We start from the raw sequence: 18,400 nt of genomic DNA, 5'->3' as shown, positions 1-18,400 counted from the left end.
TTAGATGGTGTTAAGCCAGGGGTGGGCAAACTTTTTGGCTCAGGGGCCGCATTGACTTTTAAAATTTGACGGACGGGCCGGGTCAGCATAAGATACGATACATATAAAAAACTGCATTTGTTAACAATTCCCCTTTTCAAAGCGAGGGGAGGAAAGAGTTTTGTTTTTAAGTGGAAGAGACGCCTGCCGTACTCAGGGTAGGAAAAATAACTATTTTTTCTCCGAGACACCCTCCAAAACTCAAGTTTGGCGTCATAGTTAAATTTGCACAACATAGATAGATAGATGGATAAAGTGGCCGTGGTTACATATGGACCAATCTTCGGCGGGCCGCATAAAAAAGACCAACGGGCCGGATGTGGCCCGCGGGCCGTAGTTTGCCCACCCCTGTGTTAAGCATAACTCTCTTTCCTACTTTTGGGACATTGCATATATTTTTGGTACATTTTCAGAGAATCTCTTGACATACATCACAATTAACATCTGTGTTTCTTTTTGCTAATAATAAAGATGGTGGTTTCTCAGTTTCTAGTTTATTACAAAATTTGACTAATAATGTGCTCCATGATACACATTAGGATTTCACAAAAACAGAGTAAAATTAAGTCATGGCATTTTATTTTGAGACAAGAAAACATACAAGACCACTTCCATACATTCTGAAGGAGTAATAAAAGGCACAAGCACATAAGCTAATAGGTCTGAGTAATTCACACTCTACAATTGCTAAAATATATACATCAAGTAAAAATGTATTATTGGTATAGTTCAGTTTTGATGGACAATAAAGATAACATAAAATGTACCTTTATTATAGCTTGCCAAAGCATCACAAGAGTATGCAAGCATTTGACTTCTTCAATTTAAAAAAAAATTAAGAGATGATACAAAAACAGTGAAGTGTAAAATGAAGTCTAGATGTAATTGCTGTGATAGTTCACACTCAGTTAGCTAGTTGAAGGTGTTAGAGTTATCAGGTGATACTATTCTGGATTTTTTAAAAATCAGATGTTAATCTGTCATTTTATGGCTTTTCAACTTTTGCTTAAGATTTAGTGTAATATATGGTGTGTGTGTGTGTGTGTAACCCTTCATTTCCAGAAATAGAAAGGCCGGTTGTATTGTTCATATGCACATTTTTGCAAGATTTTGCTTGGTCCCCTCTATAAAGTTTGGATTTATTTTGCTTCATTAACCAAGAGATCTACCTATTATTAAGCAACCAATATAAATATACTATAAATGTAATAGACAAACTCTATTTAAACCACATTTTTGTCATAAGAAAATGTCAATAAAGATTCCAAGTGGTATCGTGAAATACGTAAACTTACTTGCTTTTTATGTAGAACATATCATAAAGACATTATTCTTCTGTAAATATGTAAATTGAAAAAATAAAGCAAAATTTAAAAATGTTAATGTGGATTTCCAGATTCCTGTCAAAATGCTCTAGAAAGAAAATGTCTCTTGACAAAAAGGATGAGAGGATGGCTACCCCAGCAGCATGTGTGTTTTTTCTTACAGTTATTGTAAGAATACTGAACTTCAGGTAGATTTATCCAAATAATCTTTCACTTAAGTATCACATTCTATTTAGGATGCCAGCAACTTTGTGGTACCACAAAGAAACAGAATTAACAAGCATACTCTTACCAGACAAGCTAGTAGTAAAACTTTAAAAAACTTTTTCAAAAAATTGCATTACAATTGCATCCTATTTTTGAAGTCTAGTTTAATAGTTACCTGATCTATTAATAATGCAGCTATACCTTGTTTAAAAATGATCCAGAAGTGCTTTGGATTTCATGCAATCACAAGTGCAGCAGCTCATTACTATTAAGGAAGCCCAACATCTGTGTGAGCTAGAAAAAAAATGCATCATGGATTTTACTGCATTGTGTAAAGTCCAAAATACTTAATAATTTCTGAACTGCACACAGCCTAATAATAAATCAGTTTATTATTTGTGTTTTCTCTGTTTTGTTTTACCTGAAGAAAGTTCTGCATTGCTCAACTTGTTCTTGAGGACTAGAACAAACTGTTATGGATCAGGGCTGAAAACAATACACAGTATTAGTATGCTTCGTGGCTCACTGATTGCTAGAAAGGAACTTTCCCTTCACCAACCAGATGAAAGCAGACTATAATGTGAACTTTGCTGTACCTGTTGAGGCAGTGACTGGGTCTCTAGCACAACTGTACCGGAGATGATTCCTCAGGGTTAAGGCCATGGCAAGAATTTTGTACAATCCATGAGACACTAATTTTAATGTACCTTCCTTCCTCTAGTGGCTACTCCTCAACTCCTAGGGATACTGTGCTCATTGGAGGCTGGCCTGTTTTTGCAGGACTACTTTTGGGAAGCAAATCCCTGCTGGGCCCCAGGCACTCTCTGCACTTGATGGGGTGTGTGTGTGTGTGAGTGAGAGGTACATACCAGCTGCAATGAATTGATTATGGAAGACTTTTGATAAGATTCATTGACAATGGGCATGCATCATGACTTCCTGGGAACACTGATACCTCTACAAATTGCTTCCTGGTCAGGCTGTCTGGCATCCTGTCCATGGATGGCAAGATAAGACACATAATGATCTAAGGAGGCTTTTCATAAAATGCCTGTTTGCCATGCATCAGGTGCCTGCCTGGGTTACAATCCATTTCGCAGCACACCAAGCACTTTTAAGGTTAGGGGCACTATTAACACAACTCATCCATGCATTACAAACCTAGTATGACAGATCCAAAGGTCTACACCATGTATTCTGCTGAACTGTTCTTTCACCATTAGGTTATGGCATGTTGACCCTTTTTCATAGGTGATTCATCATTTGTCTCTGATAAGCTTCATGCATACTACACTTGCTGTATGAAGAAACTACTCAGTAATACAACAATCTAAACATCAGAATTCTAACTAACATTGCATGAGAAGGATGGAACTTCAACATTAGCAGGAGTCTTCTCCAGCACCAAAGTTCAAAGGCCTCAATTCTTTGGCGCTCAGCCCTTCTTATGGTCCAACTTTCACAGCTATACATTGCAACTGAGAAAACCATAGCCTTGACTATACACACTTTTGTTGGCAGGGTGATGTCTCTGCTTTTTAGTATGCTGTCTAGATTTGCCATAGCTTTCCTCCCCAGGAGCAAGTGTCTTTTAATTTCTTGACTGCAGTGTCCAACTGCGATGATCTTGGAGCCCAGGAAAATAAAATGTCACTACCTCCATTTCTTCCCCATCTATTTACCAAGAATTGAGAGGGCCAGATGCCATGATCTTAGTTTCCTTAATGTTGAGTTTCAAGCCAACTTTTGCACTTTCCTTCTTCACCCGCATCAAGAGGCTTAGTTCCTCTTCACTTTCTGCCATTAAAGTGGTATCGTCTGCATATCTGAGGTTGTTGGTATTTCTCCCGGCAATCTTAATTCCAACTTTTGATTTATCTAGCCCTGTCTTTCTCATGATGTGCTCTGCATATAAGTTAAATAGGCAGGGCGACAGTATACAACCTTGCTGGACTCCTTTCCCAATTTTGAACCAATCAGTGGTTCCGTGTCCAGTTCCAACTGTTGCTTCTTGACCCGCATATAGGTTTCTCAAGAGACAAATAAGATGGTCTGGTACTTCCATCTCTTTAAGAACTTGCCACAGTTTGTTGTGATTCACACAATCAAAGGCTTTAGCATAATCAATGAAGCAGAGACTGTAGATGTTTTTCTGGAACTCCCTAGCTTTCTCCATGATCCAGCATATGTTGCCAATTTGATCTCTAGTTCCTCTGCCTCTTCGAAATCCTGCCTGTACTTCTGGTAGTTCTCGATCCACACACTGCTGGAGCCTAGGTTGTAGGATTTTAAGCATAACTTTACTAGCATGTGAAATGAATGTAATGGTGTGATAGTTTGAACATTCTTTGGCATTGCCTTTCTTTGGAATTGGAATGTAAACTGACCTTTTCCAATCCTGTGGCCACTGTTGTTTTCCAAATTTGCTGGCAAATTGGGTGTAGCACTTTTATTGTATCGTCTTTTAAGATTTTGAATAGCTCAGCTGGAATACTATCACCTCCACTAGCTTTGTTGTTGCTCAGATTTCCTAAGGCCCATTTCACTTCACATTCTAGAATGTCTGGTTTGAAGTCAGTGACCACCCCATCGTGGTTATCAGGGATGTTAATCTCGTTTTTTTTTTTTTTGAAAACAATTTTATTGATTTTCTACAAACAAACAAGACAAACAAAACATTAAAACATCAACTCTCTTATGTACGTACAGTGTGTCGGTTGGTTCATCAGTTTTGTGCATTCATTTCGTAGTCTCAATTACAGTTATGTTACATAACAACTCATATTGTCAATCCAAACTTATATATCCTAATATCACTATTAATAAATCATTTGACTATACTTTTAATCATTCATGCTTTATGAGATAACAATACTTTAAACAGTTTATTCTATAACAAATCATATAATCATACCAAATCTATCCTAAAAACACTTTATAGATATAATGTCAAATAACATAAGCAAAAGAAAAAATAAAAGTATTCCTTGCTATCTAATTTTCTAAATATTCTATTATCGTATTTTGTCATCTAGCCACTGATAAAAAAGATCCCAAATTTCATAAAATTGTTTATCCTCTTGCTCTCTAATTTCAAATGTCAATCTACTCATCTCAGCACATTCCAATATTTTCTTAATATTTCTTCCTGTGATGGTATTTTCTCATTCTTCCAGTTTTTAGCAAATACAATCCTAGCCGCTGTTAACACATTTACAATCAGATATTTCAAATCTTTACTATATGTATCTGGTAAGATTCCCAATAAAAAAAACTCCGGTTTCAAATCTATACGTTTGTCATTTTTTCCAACCACATGCGAATTTTAGTCCAATATTTTTTAGCGTCCTCACAAGTCCACCACATATGGTAATATGAGCCAGGTATCTGATGACATTTCCAGCATTTTTCAGATTTGTTCTTGAACATTCTTGCTATTCTTGTCGGGGAAAGTGCCACCTGTAAAACATCTTATACAAATTTTCTTTATATGCTGTTGACAGGGATGTTAATCTCGTTCTTGTGTAGTTCTTTTGTGTAATTTTGCCACCTCTTCTTAATCTCTTCTGCCTCTGTTAGGTCCCTGCCATTTTGGTCCTTTATCATGCCCATCTTTCCATGTATATAGAATATATATAAACTGGCAAAATTCAAGTTGCATTTCTGGTCTTTCAACCATCTGCAAAATTATGTTTGGGGAAGAGAGCTGTAAACTGTCCCAATTACTCTGTAATGCTGTGTTCCCACACACACCAGTGGTTGAAAGCAGCCCAGTAGATGGTTTCCTGTGGAAAACAGGTGTCCTCTCAGTCCAACAGTAAAAACCACAAAGGCTCTGCAGGCAATCTGCCCGGTAACCAGATAAGATGCAAGTCAATGAGCTTGTAGTAACTAAGAGCAGCTGGCTAGAGATCCCATCCAATAGAGAATAAGGAAGATGACGTTAGTGAAGATAAACAGGCCCTTTGCCTAGGCAACAGAACCTGCATATATCCCTCAAGGCCATCTTCCTTACCCTCTACATACCTCTTGGCCATAACATTAACATGAAAGCCTTTGAAGTGGCACATACCATGCAGTTAACAGTACTTATCCCAGTTGAACTTGCCACTTCAGCTTCAGTTCAAAACTTAGGAAGCTGGTTGGCCTTGGCTGGGATGAAAAGAAGACTGTCATGCAGAATTAGGGAGATGCCTGGATACAAACACAAGTCTTTGTATTTCCCTCAAGTTTCACCTTTTTACTTTGGTATTTTTCACCAAATGCATATCAAGGAAAATCTTTTGATGAGGCTTTCTTTGAAATTGCTCAGCTTTCTTTTACCAGACATCCTTTCATGCTTTTCTACCAATTCAGCCTTCTGCTTTCTTTTCACAAAATAAACTGGGGGGCAGAGGGGATGTCTTGAGAGAGAGTGAGTCAAAAAGTCAAAATAGCAGCCAACCATGAAACTGAAGTCCTGCTCCTTTCTTATCTGCACTACTCTTTCTGGACACTTCAGAACTTTTTAGAAAAAAAACTATGATAAACCAATTATCTCTTAAGAATGAAAATGTGATGTTTTTGGATTTTTAAATGTCCATTTGGAAGTATCCTGGGGGATAGGGAAGAGTTGTATTACTTGTTCTGACTTACAGGTTAAATGCTGCTAACTGTAAGGTGCAGTAAGATTCCACTCCTTGGAGATTCCTTCTGATAAAAGACACACAGAACTGCTAATTTTCAGAACTACTGCTCTGGGAATTAAGACAATAATACCCTGTTGTCTGGTTTCCAGATAAAACTTTCATTTCATTCCTATATCTGTTTTCATATACTGTATTCAGCTCAGTGTCCGGAAATGGAGTGGCCTATAAACGGCAGCAATAAGTACCTAATTGCTTTCCCGTTCCGTGCTCTGCATTCAGATTCATTAACTTGGTCGAGCTTTACGGTACTTCTGAATTGATAGTAGAGGCTTAGAGCCACCTCCTTAAAATTAGCGACACACAATTTTGAATAACTGTACCCAGGAACAGGCAGATGTCCAAAACTTTTCAGCATCGCCATCCTACGGTATGTAGAGATGGGAATCGCACTCTTAACCTACCCAGTTAACATCACCATTGAGTCCAATTGCTAATGCTGTAACCTGGCAATACATTCAGATTTACTCGGGAGAAAGTATTGCCCTGGAATATATTTCCGTATAAACACGCCTGGTGGTCAAACGCACAATTCGCGTTGCACAAGAAAAGGAAACCATCAAATTTGACCACACAACTTCGCAATAGCCGGAGAGACAACCGGCGCACGCGCGCCTCAGCCACTCGTCTGAACAAATTGAACGACCCCGCCTCCGCGAAGACCCCAGCCAGCCAGCCGCGCCTCCCAAAGAGGGCGGAACTGGAGAGCTTTTGCGCATGCGGGTGAGGCCAGGCTTTTGAGCTGGCGCTTGTCCCGTCGCAGGCTCCGGCTTTCTTCGGAGGGGGGAGGCGGGGTTAGGCCTCCGGAGCGGCTTTCTCTCTCCCTCTCGTGTCCGGGGCCTGAGCGGGAATTCATCGGCGAGGCTTCTTCTTTCGATTCCCGGGCTGCCCCGTTTGGAAGAGGGCGCTGGTAAGTTACTCTCCTCCCCGCGCCTCCTTGTCCTTCCTCTGTCTTCAGGGTCCACCTTTCTACTTCCCTGAAAAAAAAAGTTATGCCCGGCGGGCGAAGACCTCTCCTCCGGTGCCCGTCGTGCTGGGCTCGGCTCGTCCCCCTTCTGGTGGCGTGGTCGTGGCCGTATTCGGCGGAAGAAGGGGGCTCTGCTTCCTCGCCCCCTTCTTCTAGACTGGCTCGGTCGATCTTCAGCGGGTCGCTCACCTGGCGTCTTCCTCCCTCTGCTTTCTTTGTCCGCACCTGCGGTCTTTTGTTTCCTTTCCGTGGAACTTTTTGTTTTCTAAGGAGGAAAACGTACCCGGCTCTCTTTATTTATTCCCAAGTATGGTTGGCACGCGCAAGACTTTGATTTGGGGGGATTTAATGATCAGGGATGATTTTTTTTTTTAAAGGATCTCTACGGTATACGAACAATGGCTGAGCAGCAGCTGCAATTGTTCAGGAAACTTTTTCGGATGTCAAATCAAGGGGGGAAAAACACGTTAGTGTTTTCTGAATATCCCTTCAAAGACTCTTTTGGGTCGAACCAAGGAGAAATTTAGATTGCATTCTACGCAACTGCATATCATTTCTTGTAAAGAGTACTGAAGGTGGTTCCAGGCACAGGAACTGCATTATTCATACTGCTTTTAAGTACGTCTTAAGTACTGGCAGCTTTGCAACCAATTCTGCCTTTGCTACCTTTAACTTCCAGTAATTTGAGTAATCTTTTGCCTGTTGTTTTAAAGAAAGAATGAGGCAGCTAAACATTATTCAGTGACATAAATACTGCATGTCTTTCTGCCTTGTTTATAACTCCGGTTTAAAAAAAAAAAAAGAGGAAGTCCAGTGTGTGAAATTATTTTGTAACAATATGGTCTTCTAATGTGCTTCCAGTTTGGATTACTACTTGTTATTGTATTGCATTTCTGTGTGTTCAGTATGAATGTTTCCTTCAATTAAGCATAAAGAATGTAAAGAACCTAGCCTCAAAATCTGTTTATTTTTCTTCCCCTCTCCTAAAGTAATTATGGCAATGACGGGTCCAGCACCTTGTTCATCTATGAGTAACCATACTAAGGAGCGAGTTACAATGACAAAAGTGACATTAGAAAACTTCTACAGTAATCTGATTGCCCAGCATGAAGAAAGAGAAATGAGGTAAAATATTGTTATATGAATATGGGATACTTTCTTAATTTCAAGATTAAAAAACTTGAATGCCTCAAGTGCACTGATCTTTAATTATGCTTAACAGTTTTTGTAATGTTTCTTTAAAATGCCCAACAGTAAATATTTATTGACTACCCACTGGTGTCTGCTTTATGAAAATGAGTGGAAAGTTTTTCCTGAATTAAAAGCTGTTTTTCTTCCCCTAGCTGAATGTTTTCTTTCTTTTGATTTCAGGGTGTCCAGTATAAACATAACTTGTGTTGCGAAATGTGCTTGGCTTGATTGAGCATGATAATCAAAACCAGCCTTTCTAAGTACTTTTTTTGTCTTCCCTGCAAATCTCACCCTTTAAATCATATGTTTTTATTTTTAAAAAACTTCTTTCTGCTCTGAGTAGTCAGGAAAGTCCTTAGCAGCTTTCTGTATTTCTTTAGATAGCTGTCAGAAAATACTTTTTTGTAAATGCATTCCAGTACATACACATTTTATTTCATTTGCGGTATTTAATATATCAAATTTCAGTTTAGAAGTTATTGCATAAAACCATAAAACATTTTTAAAAGAGCACTAGGAACAGTAGAGAAGCACAATATTAAATATAGTAGTTGGGAAAGTAAGTATAGACAATGCAAAACTCCTTGAGGTGTCAATATAACAGCAGCCCCCAATCTTTTGAGCTCCAGGGACTGGTTCCATGGAAGGCATGGTTTTTCCTGTGGACTAGGGGGCATGATTTTACACACTGCTTGGATTGTGTGCATGCATGCATGAAACTTGCCTGGTTCCTGGTCGACCACAGACCCATGTTGGTCCATGGCCTGGAGAGTGGGGTCCCCTGAAATATGATACTGGATGTGATGTTGGTCATCACATCCTTTACTCCAAAGATGGGGAGGAAGGCCCATAAAGAATACTTCCTAATGAAGGGGGAATTCTTAAGGTAAGTGTGTGTTGAGCTACTTAAATTAGCTCAATAAATTAATATAATTAAATTTTATTGTTGGAAGAATAATAGATTAAGTTTTCAGATTGTGGGGGAGTAGAAGAGAGTAACAATAATTAAGATGCAATGGATGAGCCTGTTTTTGGCTTATCTCATAAATGGTAATTAAGCCCTGGTGAAAAGAAAGCAGAACTATTTCGGATTATTGAGAGCAACTCTGATTTAATTAACCTTTTTAAACCAAGGCTGGGAAATTTGCATCAGATTCTAGAATTCATTTGTAAGTTTGATTAACATAATCAAGTAACTTGATAGAAACTTAAGATTCTATGTTTAAAAAACTTAAGATAGTATGCTGTTGATATAGGAGTTGTAATAAAATGAGATGGCAGTAGAAATATCTGCGAAATCATTGAGTGCATGAAATTATTCTAAACTCCAGGGTTTTCAGATTGTTACTGAAACGCTACACAAAACACTAATTTTTACAATGTAATACAAACATTTCCACATTTTGCTCAACTCTGCTGGACTCTGTTCTTTAAAATGACAACTCCTAAACTCTGTTTTTATTGTCATATACTCCATGTTTCTATGCCCCTTGTGACATAATGCTAGTTTCTTTCATGTTAAATAACTACATTTGCTATTTTTTATATAGTAACTTTTGGAGGCAGAGCTCAGATTCACATTGGATTAATGTGAATGCTTTTGAAAGATAGATATTCTTCATGAATACAGAATGTGCTCGATGCAACATACAAAGTGATTGAATACTCTAACTCAGGGGTCCCCAACCACCGGTCCGCGGACCGGTACCGGTCCGCGGAACAAGTCCTACTGCGCTGTTGCTGGCGCCGCCATCTTTTGATGAAAAGTGCTTCCGTGAGCTTTTCCGTAGAAAGCTCACCGGAAGCATTTCATCAAAAGATGGCGGCGAGCCTCGTGAGCTTTCCGGTAGAAAGCCATTTCTCCGAAAGCTCACGGCTGGCGCCGCATCTTTTGATGAAAAAGTGCTTCCGTGAGGTCACCAGAAGCACTTTTTCATCAAAAGATGGCAGCGCCCAGCTGATGCGGTACCAGGCCGCGGCACCCAGCTGATGCCGGTACCGGGCCGTGGCATAAAAAGGTTGGGGATCACTGCTCTAACTGGTTGCAGGTTATATTGCTTATTCCTGTACACTTTGTACATTGTTGCTCAGTATGCTTAAAGACAATGAACACATTGCATTATAACTCCATATGTCATGTTGGCTAGACATTTGGGGAAATGAAATCCCACACAAAACAAATTTCAGCATCTTAAAACAACTATAACTTTCCAAATACTATCTTAGCAGCTGTATACCATGTGTATCAGTCAATGGAAATAAAACAATTTTAGTATGCAGTAAGCAGACACTTGCACCTCTCCCCTCATTCAGTCTTCATCAGTAGCAAAGGAACCACAAAATAATTATTTTGTCATATTCCTACTTTGGGCTGGCCAGTTTCTCCTAATTTCACCTATATGGTAGAGCTGTTGGGAAAAATAAAAGGATCATTTATTGTGTACATTGACTTGAAATCTTGAAAGGAAGCTGGAATAGAGTTCTAATAAATATGTTCCCATTATAGAAACACTAAAGTTTTATAGCTGTGTCTTAAGCCACAAAAACCTTTCAGTTGTTTTCATAATAACAACTGTGTGTACCTTCCTTCCTCCCCTCCCCACTCTGCTTCAGTTCAGATGGGTAGGTTGACTTTTAAAAAGCAAGTATAGCTGTAAATAATATAAACAACTTAGTTTAACTTGAAATTAAGTTACCTAGATTACCTGAAAAGTAGCATTCATCATGTATTGCTAATAATGAATGAAACCTTTACTTTAACAATATTTTCTATCTCCCTTCCTCTTTTTCTGTTTTGAAGCCAGTAATGAATGAAGTAGTCGTCAATCAGGCACTCTAATATTAGGTTTTTATTGACAAACTTTTGTACCTGGAATGCAATATTAAAAATTTAAGATGCTCTATTCACTCCATTGGTATATGAAAAATGGATAAGCTATTTTGAATAGGAGACTAAAAGTAACAACCTAAATTGAAAAAGAGGATAGTGCATACCTAAATAATGGAAACATTTATAAGGCAATGGATATGCTTACCTTTCAGTTCAGTTATTATGGAATCAGTTTTATTTTTTACATTATTCATCCAAATAAGTTTATTCATAAGATGGATAATGGATCTTTCATTTCCTTTTACTAATAATTTGACTTTTCAAGAGTCACCCGGTTGAGCTGTGTGTCAATAAAAACTAACTAAATAAATGAAAAAATGAAAAAAAAACATCTGTGCACATATACAAGTTGTGAAGGTAGAAAGCCTGCAGTTTCTTTGGCAGTTTTCAGAAGTGATTTGTCATTGTCTTCTTCCTATGGCTGAGAGAAAAATGATTTGCCCTAGGTACCTAGCTCCTGTTATGCCTAAGGCAGGACTAGAATGCCCAATCTCCTGGTTTCTAGCTAAGTTCCTTAACCATTTTACCAACTATCTCAAGTTATAAATATGTTGTTTTTTAAACATTTTTCTCCCATTAATCCAATCTGTTGGGTCTTCACAATTCTCAAATTAGTTTTAAGCTGATTATCAATCAGTCCAGTCCTAATGATAGATGCCAAAATAATATCCATCCCATTAATTCTGTCTGCGATACGGTGCAGACAACAGTGGAGGCTGTGCTATTACACACTTTTTCCTTCCACAACATATCTGCTCTCATGGGGCATACTACAGTACATAGTATACATCTGATGCAAAAGGTAAATGTTGAAGCCTTTGGAAACCTATTTCCATGATGCTGTCATTTTTTCCCTTAGATGTAGGGAGTAGGCATTAATATGTGAAATAATTTTCAGTGTATACAATACAAAATGGTCTTTCTTTGCAAAGAATATCCTAATATTCCATGAATGCTGAGGTGTTCTATGTCACTAGTAAATAACCAAGAAAACGTTCTTGGGATTCTGAAGAATAGCTTAATAAAACACAATGTAGTGTTTTGTTGCTATGAAGGACATAAAACTATCCAGAGATAATTAGAAGTCCAGGCTTCTTTTAATAAATTTTGGAATGGAAAATAATTCATTCCTGAGGGAGATGCTATATTTCTGTAAAGCTATTTAGTTCATTCATTCTAATCAGAAATTGAAATGATAATTTCAGCTTTCCCTTTAATCACAGTTATCTTTTTACCCACCCTTTCCTTCCTTTTGCTACTTATTGCTGTGATGGAGGTATTTCCTTGATAAAAATTTTCATTGGGGCACATAATGGAACAGAATGTGTTTAAAGAGCCATAAAAATTGTATGAAATAAATGCAAATACACTGCTCAAAAAAAGGGAACACAAAAATAAGACATCCTAGATCTGAATGAATGAAATATTCTTATTAAATACTTTGTTCATTACATAGTTGAATGTGCAAAATCACACAAAATCACACAAAAATTATCAGTGGAAATCAAATTTAGCAACCCACTGAGGTCTGGATTTGGAGTTACACTCAAAATTAAAGTGGAAAAAAACACTACAGGCTGATCCAACTTTGATGTAATGTCCTTAAAAGAAGTCAAAATGAGGCTCAGTAGTATGTGTGGCCTCCACGTGCCTGTATGACCTCCCTACAATGCCTGGGCATGCTCCTGATGAGGTGGCGGATAGTCTCCTGAGGGATCTCCTCCCACACCTGGACTAAAGCATCCCCCAACTCCTGGACAGTCTGTGGTGCAACGTGGCGTTGGTGGATGGAGTGAGACATGATGTCCCAGATGTGCTCAATTGGATTCAGGTCTGGGGAACAGGCAGGCCAGTCCATAGCATCAATGCCTTCGTCTTGCAGGAACTGCTGACACACTCCAGCCACATGAGGTCTAGCATTGTCTTGCATTAGGAGGAACCCAAGGCCAACCGCACCAGCATATGGTCTCACAAGGGGTCTGAGGATCTCATCTTGGTACCTAATGGCAGTCAGGCTACCTCTGGCAAGCACATGGAGGGCTGTGCGGCCCCCTAAAGAAATGCCACCGCACACCATTACTGACCCACTGCCAAACCGGTCATGCTGGAACATGTTGCAGGCAGCAGAACGTTCTCCAGACCCTGTCAAGTCTGTCATGTGCTCAGTGTGAACCTGCTTTCATCTGTGAAGAGCACAGGGTGCCAGTGGCGAATTTGCCAATCTTGGTGTTCTCTGGCAAATGCCAAACGTCTTACATGGTGTTGGGCTGTAAGTACAACCCCCACCTGTGGACATCAGGCCCTCACACCACCCTCATGGAGTCAGTTTCTGACCATTTGAGCAGCCACATGCACATTTGTGGCCCACTGGAGGTCATTTTGCAGGGCTCTGGCAGTGCTCCTCCTGTCTCTCCTTGCACAAAGGTGGAGATAGCGGTCCTGATGCTGGGTTGTTGCTCCTCCATGTCTCCTGATGTACTGGCCTGTCTCCTAGTAGCGCCTCCATGCTCTGGACACTACGCTGACAGACACAGCAAACCTTCTTGCCACAGCTCGCATTGATGTGCCATCCTGGATGAGCTGCACTACCTGAGCTACTTGTGTGGGTTGTAGACTCCGTCTCATGCTACCACTAGAGTGAAAGCACCGCCAGCATTCAAAAGTGACCAAACCATCAGCCAGAAAGGATAGGAACTGAGAAGTGGTTTGTGGTCACCACCTGCAGAACCACTCCTTTATTGGGGATGTCTTGCTAACTGCCTATGCTTTCCACCTGTTGTCTATTCCATTTGCACAACAGCATGTGAAATTGATTGTCAATCAGTATTGCTACCTAAGTAGACAGTTTGATTTCACAGAAGTGTGATTGACTTGGAGTTACATTGTGTTGTTTAAGTGTTCCCTTTATTTTTTTGAGCAGTGTATATTTAGCAGATACCTTTTAATTCTAAAAATAAGAGCGGTTGTTAGTTTAACTCAATTTTATCATGGGGGTTGAATTTACTTTTGTCAGCTTGATTCTGGATATGTAGCCAGAGAGGGCTATAATTTTCTGTTTATTGCTTTAAATCTTCTAGAATTGTGGAGAGCTGGAGGCACTTGTATTACAGTGCCTCTGCTCTTAATTGCAAAGTTGTTTCTGAAAATATTTTCTGCGCTTTAGTAGTTAATATTAAAGGAGTCTGCATAAATGTAGTCTTTCTTTGCAAAGAATATCCTAATATTCCATGAATGCTGAGGTGTTCTATGTCACTAGTAAATAACCAAGAAAACGTTCTTGGGATTCTGAAGAATAGCTTAATAAAACACAATGTAGTGTTTTGTTGCTATTAAAACTATCCAGAGATAATTAGAAGTCCAGGCTTCTTTTAATAAATTTTGGAATGGAAAATAATTCATTCCTGAGGGAGATGCTATATTTCTGTAAAGCTATTTAGTTCATTCATTCTAATCAGAAATTGAAATGATAATTTCAGCTTTCCCTTTAATCACAGTTATCTTTTACCCACCCTTTCCTTCCTTTTGCTACTTATTGCTGTGATGGAGGTATTTCCTTGATAAGAAATTTTCATTGGGGCACATAATGGAACAGAATGTGTTTAAAGAGCCATAAAAATTGTATGAAATAAATGCAAATACACTGCTCAAAAAAAGGGAACACAAAAATAAGACATCCTAGATCTGAATGAATGAAATATTCTTATTAAATACTTTGTTCATTACATAGTTGAATGTGCAAAATCACACAAAATCACACAAAAATTATCAGTGGAAATCAAATTTAGCAACCCACTGAGGTCTGGATTTGGAGTTACACTCAAAATTAAAGTGGAAAAAAACACTACAGGCTGATCCAACTTTGATGTAATGTCCTTAAAAGAAGTCAAAATGAGGCTCAGTAGTATGTGTGGCCTCCACGTGCCTGTATGACCTCCCTACAATGCCTGGGCATGCTCCTGATGAGGTGGTGGATAGTCTCCTGAGGGATCTCCTCCCACACCTGGACTAAAGCATCCCCCAACTCCTGGACAGTCTGTGGTGCAACGTGGCGTTGGTGGATGGAGGAGACATGATGTCCCAGATGTGCTCAATTGGATTCAGGTCTGGGGAACAGGCAGGCCAGTCCATAGCATCAATGCCTTCGTCTTGCAGGAACTGCTGACACACTCCAGCCACATGAGGTCTAGCATTGTCTTGCATTAGGAGGAACCCAAGGCCAACCGCACCAGCATATGGTCTCACAAGGGGTCTGAGGATCTCATCTTGGTACCTAATGGCAATCAGGCTACCTCTGGCAAGCACATGGAGGGCTGTGCGGCCCCTAAAGAAATGCCACCGCACACCATTACTGACCCACTGCCAAACCGGTCATGCTGGAACATGTTGCAGGCAGCAGAACGTTCTCCAGACCCTGTCAAGTCTGTCATGTGCTCAGTGTGAACCTGCTTTCATCTGTGAAGAGCACAGGGTGCCAATGGCGAATTTGCCAATCTTGGTGTTCTCTGGCAAATGCCAAACGTCTTACATGGTGTTGGGCTGTAAGTACAACCCCACCTGTGGACATCAGGCCCTCACACCACCCTCATGGAGTCAGTTTCTGACCATTTGAGCAGCCACATGCACATTTGTGGCCCACTGGAGGTCATTTTGCAGGGCTCTGGCAGTGCTCCTCCTGTCTCTCCTTGCACAAAGGTGGAGATAGCGGTCCTGATGCTGGGTTGTTGCTCCTCCATGTCTCCTGATGTACTGGCCTGTCTCCTAGTAGCGCTCCATGCTCTGGACACTACGCTGACAGACACAGCAAACCTTCTTGCCACAGCTCGCATTGATGTGCCATCCTGGATGAGCTGCACTACCTGAGCTACTTGTGTGGGTTGTAGACTCCGTCTCATGCTACCACTAGAGTGAAAGCACCGCCAGCATTCAAAAGTGACCAAACCATCAGCCAGAAAGGATAGGAACTGAGAAGTGGTTTGTGGTCACCACCTGCAGAACCACTCCTTTATTGGGGATGTCTTGCTAACTGCCTATGCTTTCCACCTGTTGTCTATTCCATTTGCACAACAACATGTGAAATTGATTGTCAATCAGTATTGCTACCTAAGTAGACAGTTTGATTTCACAGAAGTGTGATTGACTTGGAGTTACATTGTGTTGTTTAAGTGTTCCCTTTATTTTTTTGAGCAGTGTATATTTAGCAGATACCTTTTAATTCTAAAAAATAAGAGCGGTTGTTAGTTTAACTCAATTTTATCATGGGGGTTGAATTTACTTTTGTCAGCTTGATTCTGGATATGTAGCCAGAGAGGGCTATAATTTTCTGTTTATTGCTTTAAATCTTCTAGAATTGTGGAGAGCTGGAGGCACTTGTATTACAGTGCCTCTGCTCTTAATTGCAAAGTTGTTTCTGAAAATATTTTCTGCGCTTTAGTAGTTAATATTAAAGGAGTCTGCATAAATGTATATTTTTCCTACATAGTTGAGTATTTATATGAAACCACTGAATGGGGTCAACAGATGAAAAAAGATAAGGTACAATGATGCTGATGATATCTAGCTCTTTCTCTTGCCATCAAGATCAGGTGAAACTGTTTGAAGGCAGTAATAGGATCAATAAGGCAATCAGCTGAAAATAAATCAATAAGAGGTTAGTGTTGTAGATTATTTGTTCCTAGATCTAGAGATTAGGGAAGTAAGACTTTCCTGGCACTCTTAAGGTATTCATTCACTCTATATTGTCATTGGAGGTTAGTAACTAGCAGCATAGAATCTCCTATACTTCTTTTGCCTGGTTTATTAGATCTGCCCATCCTCAATATAAGTAACCTGATCACAGCAGACTATGCTTTTGTAACCTGCTAATAAGATCATTTTAAAGGGCACTACATGGACTAAAATGCTGTATATTATAAATATTGTAGCATAGCTGGCAGATATGAAATGACAGTGGCATGATCCACATAATTTTGGCCTTTAAAGAACAGAACTGGATCCCAATTAATTACCAATCCCAGTTCAAAATATTAACTTTAACACATATAACTCTGATTGTTTAAATGAGTACCTTTAGTATTGTTTTCTAGTGCCAGTGCTAATGTGTTCATATTATCAAATAAAACCAAGATTTTTGGTGTTTGTAGCAATATATTTCTGGGGTGGCACTTTGGTTCTAGAACATATTTTCACTGGAAATTAGGTTGGCTAATTTCAGTAACAGATGAAAAATTTATACCAGATTTTTTTAATATATAATAAGCTCTACTGGAAAGTGATGCTTCAGTTCAGATGGGTAGGTTGACTCTTTTAAATAGCAAGTATAGCTCTTTTTTTTGCATAAAATGTGTTTATTTTACTGGGTTTTTAAATATTTTTCATCTATACCAAGATCATTTTTATGATAAAGATAGAACTATCCTGCTTTTTATAAAAAGAAAGGTAATAATATAGTACAGGTAGTCCTCAACTTACAACAGTTCATTTAATGATATTTCGAAGATACATCACTAAAAAAAATGACCTATGAGTTTTTCACACTTATGATTGATGTAGCATTCCCATGGTCACCTGATGCTTGACAACTGACTCACATTTAGGATGGTTGCAGTGTCCAGGAGTCATGTGATCGACTTTTTTTTTTAAAAAAAAACAAGTTTTATTAATTTTTTCAAAACACACAAGTCATCATTATCCATTACATATTTAAACCTTTTTCCATTATAAATTTAACAAGTCAGATAAACTATAATTCTGTTTTAAACCATTTCCATATAAACATATAAAAACCTCTTATCCATTTTCTCTTTCTTTCTCTTTACTCTTATTCCATTTTATTATTATTATTTCATCTATTTCTTTCTGACTTAGTTACCATTATTCTCATATTAATTCTCCCCCCAAAAAAACATATATACACAACACACAAAACATAAAAATCTTTTGGAAAGTAACTTGGACCCAGGTATCTCTTTCTTCATGGACTTCAACTGTATTCATACTCATCTTACATATCATTACTTATTTTATTTACCATTCTAAATCTTCTATATTAACTTCTCCCCATATTTCACTCTTTTTAATTCTATCTTAATTAATCATC

At 38.9% G+C, this 18,400-nt stretch overlaps 1 protein-coding gene across 1 annotated transcript in view; it reads left to right on the top strand.

Annotated features, from left to right (window-relative positions):
• Positions 1–6,975: 6,975 nt before the first annotated feature.
• STK38 (serine/threonine kinase 38) overlaps positions 6,976–18,400 on the top strand; it is a 29,642-nt gene continuing 18,217 nt past the window's right edge. Inside the window, exons 1-2 of the mRNA XM_026678168.2 lie at positions 6,976–7,166; positions 8,213–8,348. Of these exons, the coding sequence (XP_026533953.1) occupies positions 8,218–8,348 (131 nt within the window). The 5' untranslated portion in view covers positions 6,976–7,166; positions 8,213–8,217. The remainder of the gene's footprint in view (positions 7,167–8,212; positions 8,349–18,400) is intronic.

Source organism: Notechis scutatus, chromosome 3 (genome assembly GCF_049901735.1).
Source record: "Notechis scutatus isolate UNSWTSFEM ecotype Mainland chromosome 3, rNotScu1.2, whole genome shotgun sequence".
In the NCBI taxonomy this organism is placed as follows: domain Eukaryota; kingdom Metazoa; phylum Chordata; class Lepidosauria; order Squamata; family Elapidae; genus Notechis; species Notechis scutatus.
This window is presented reverse-complemented; position numbering and strand designations above follow the sequence as displayed.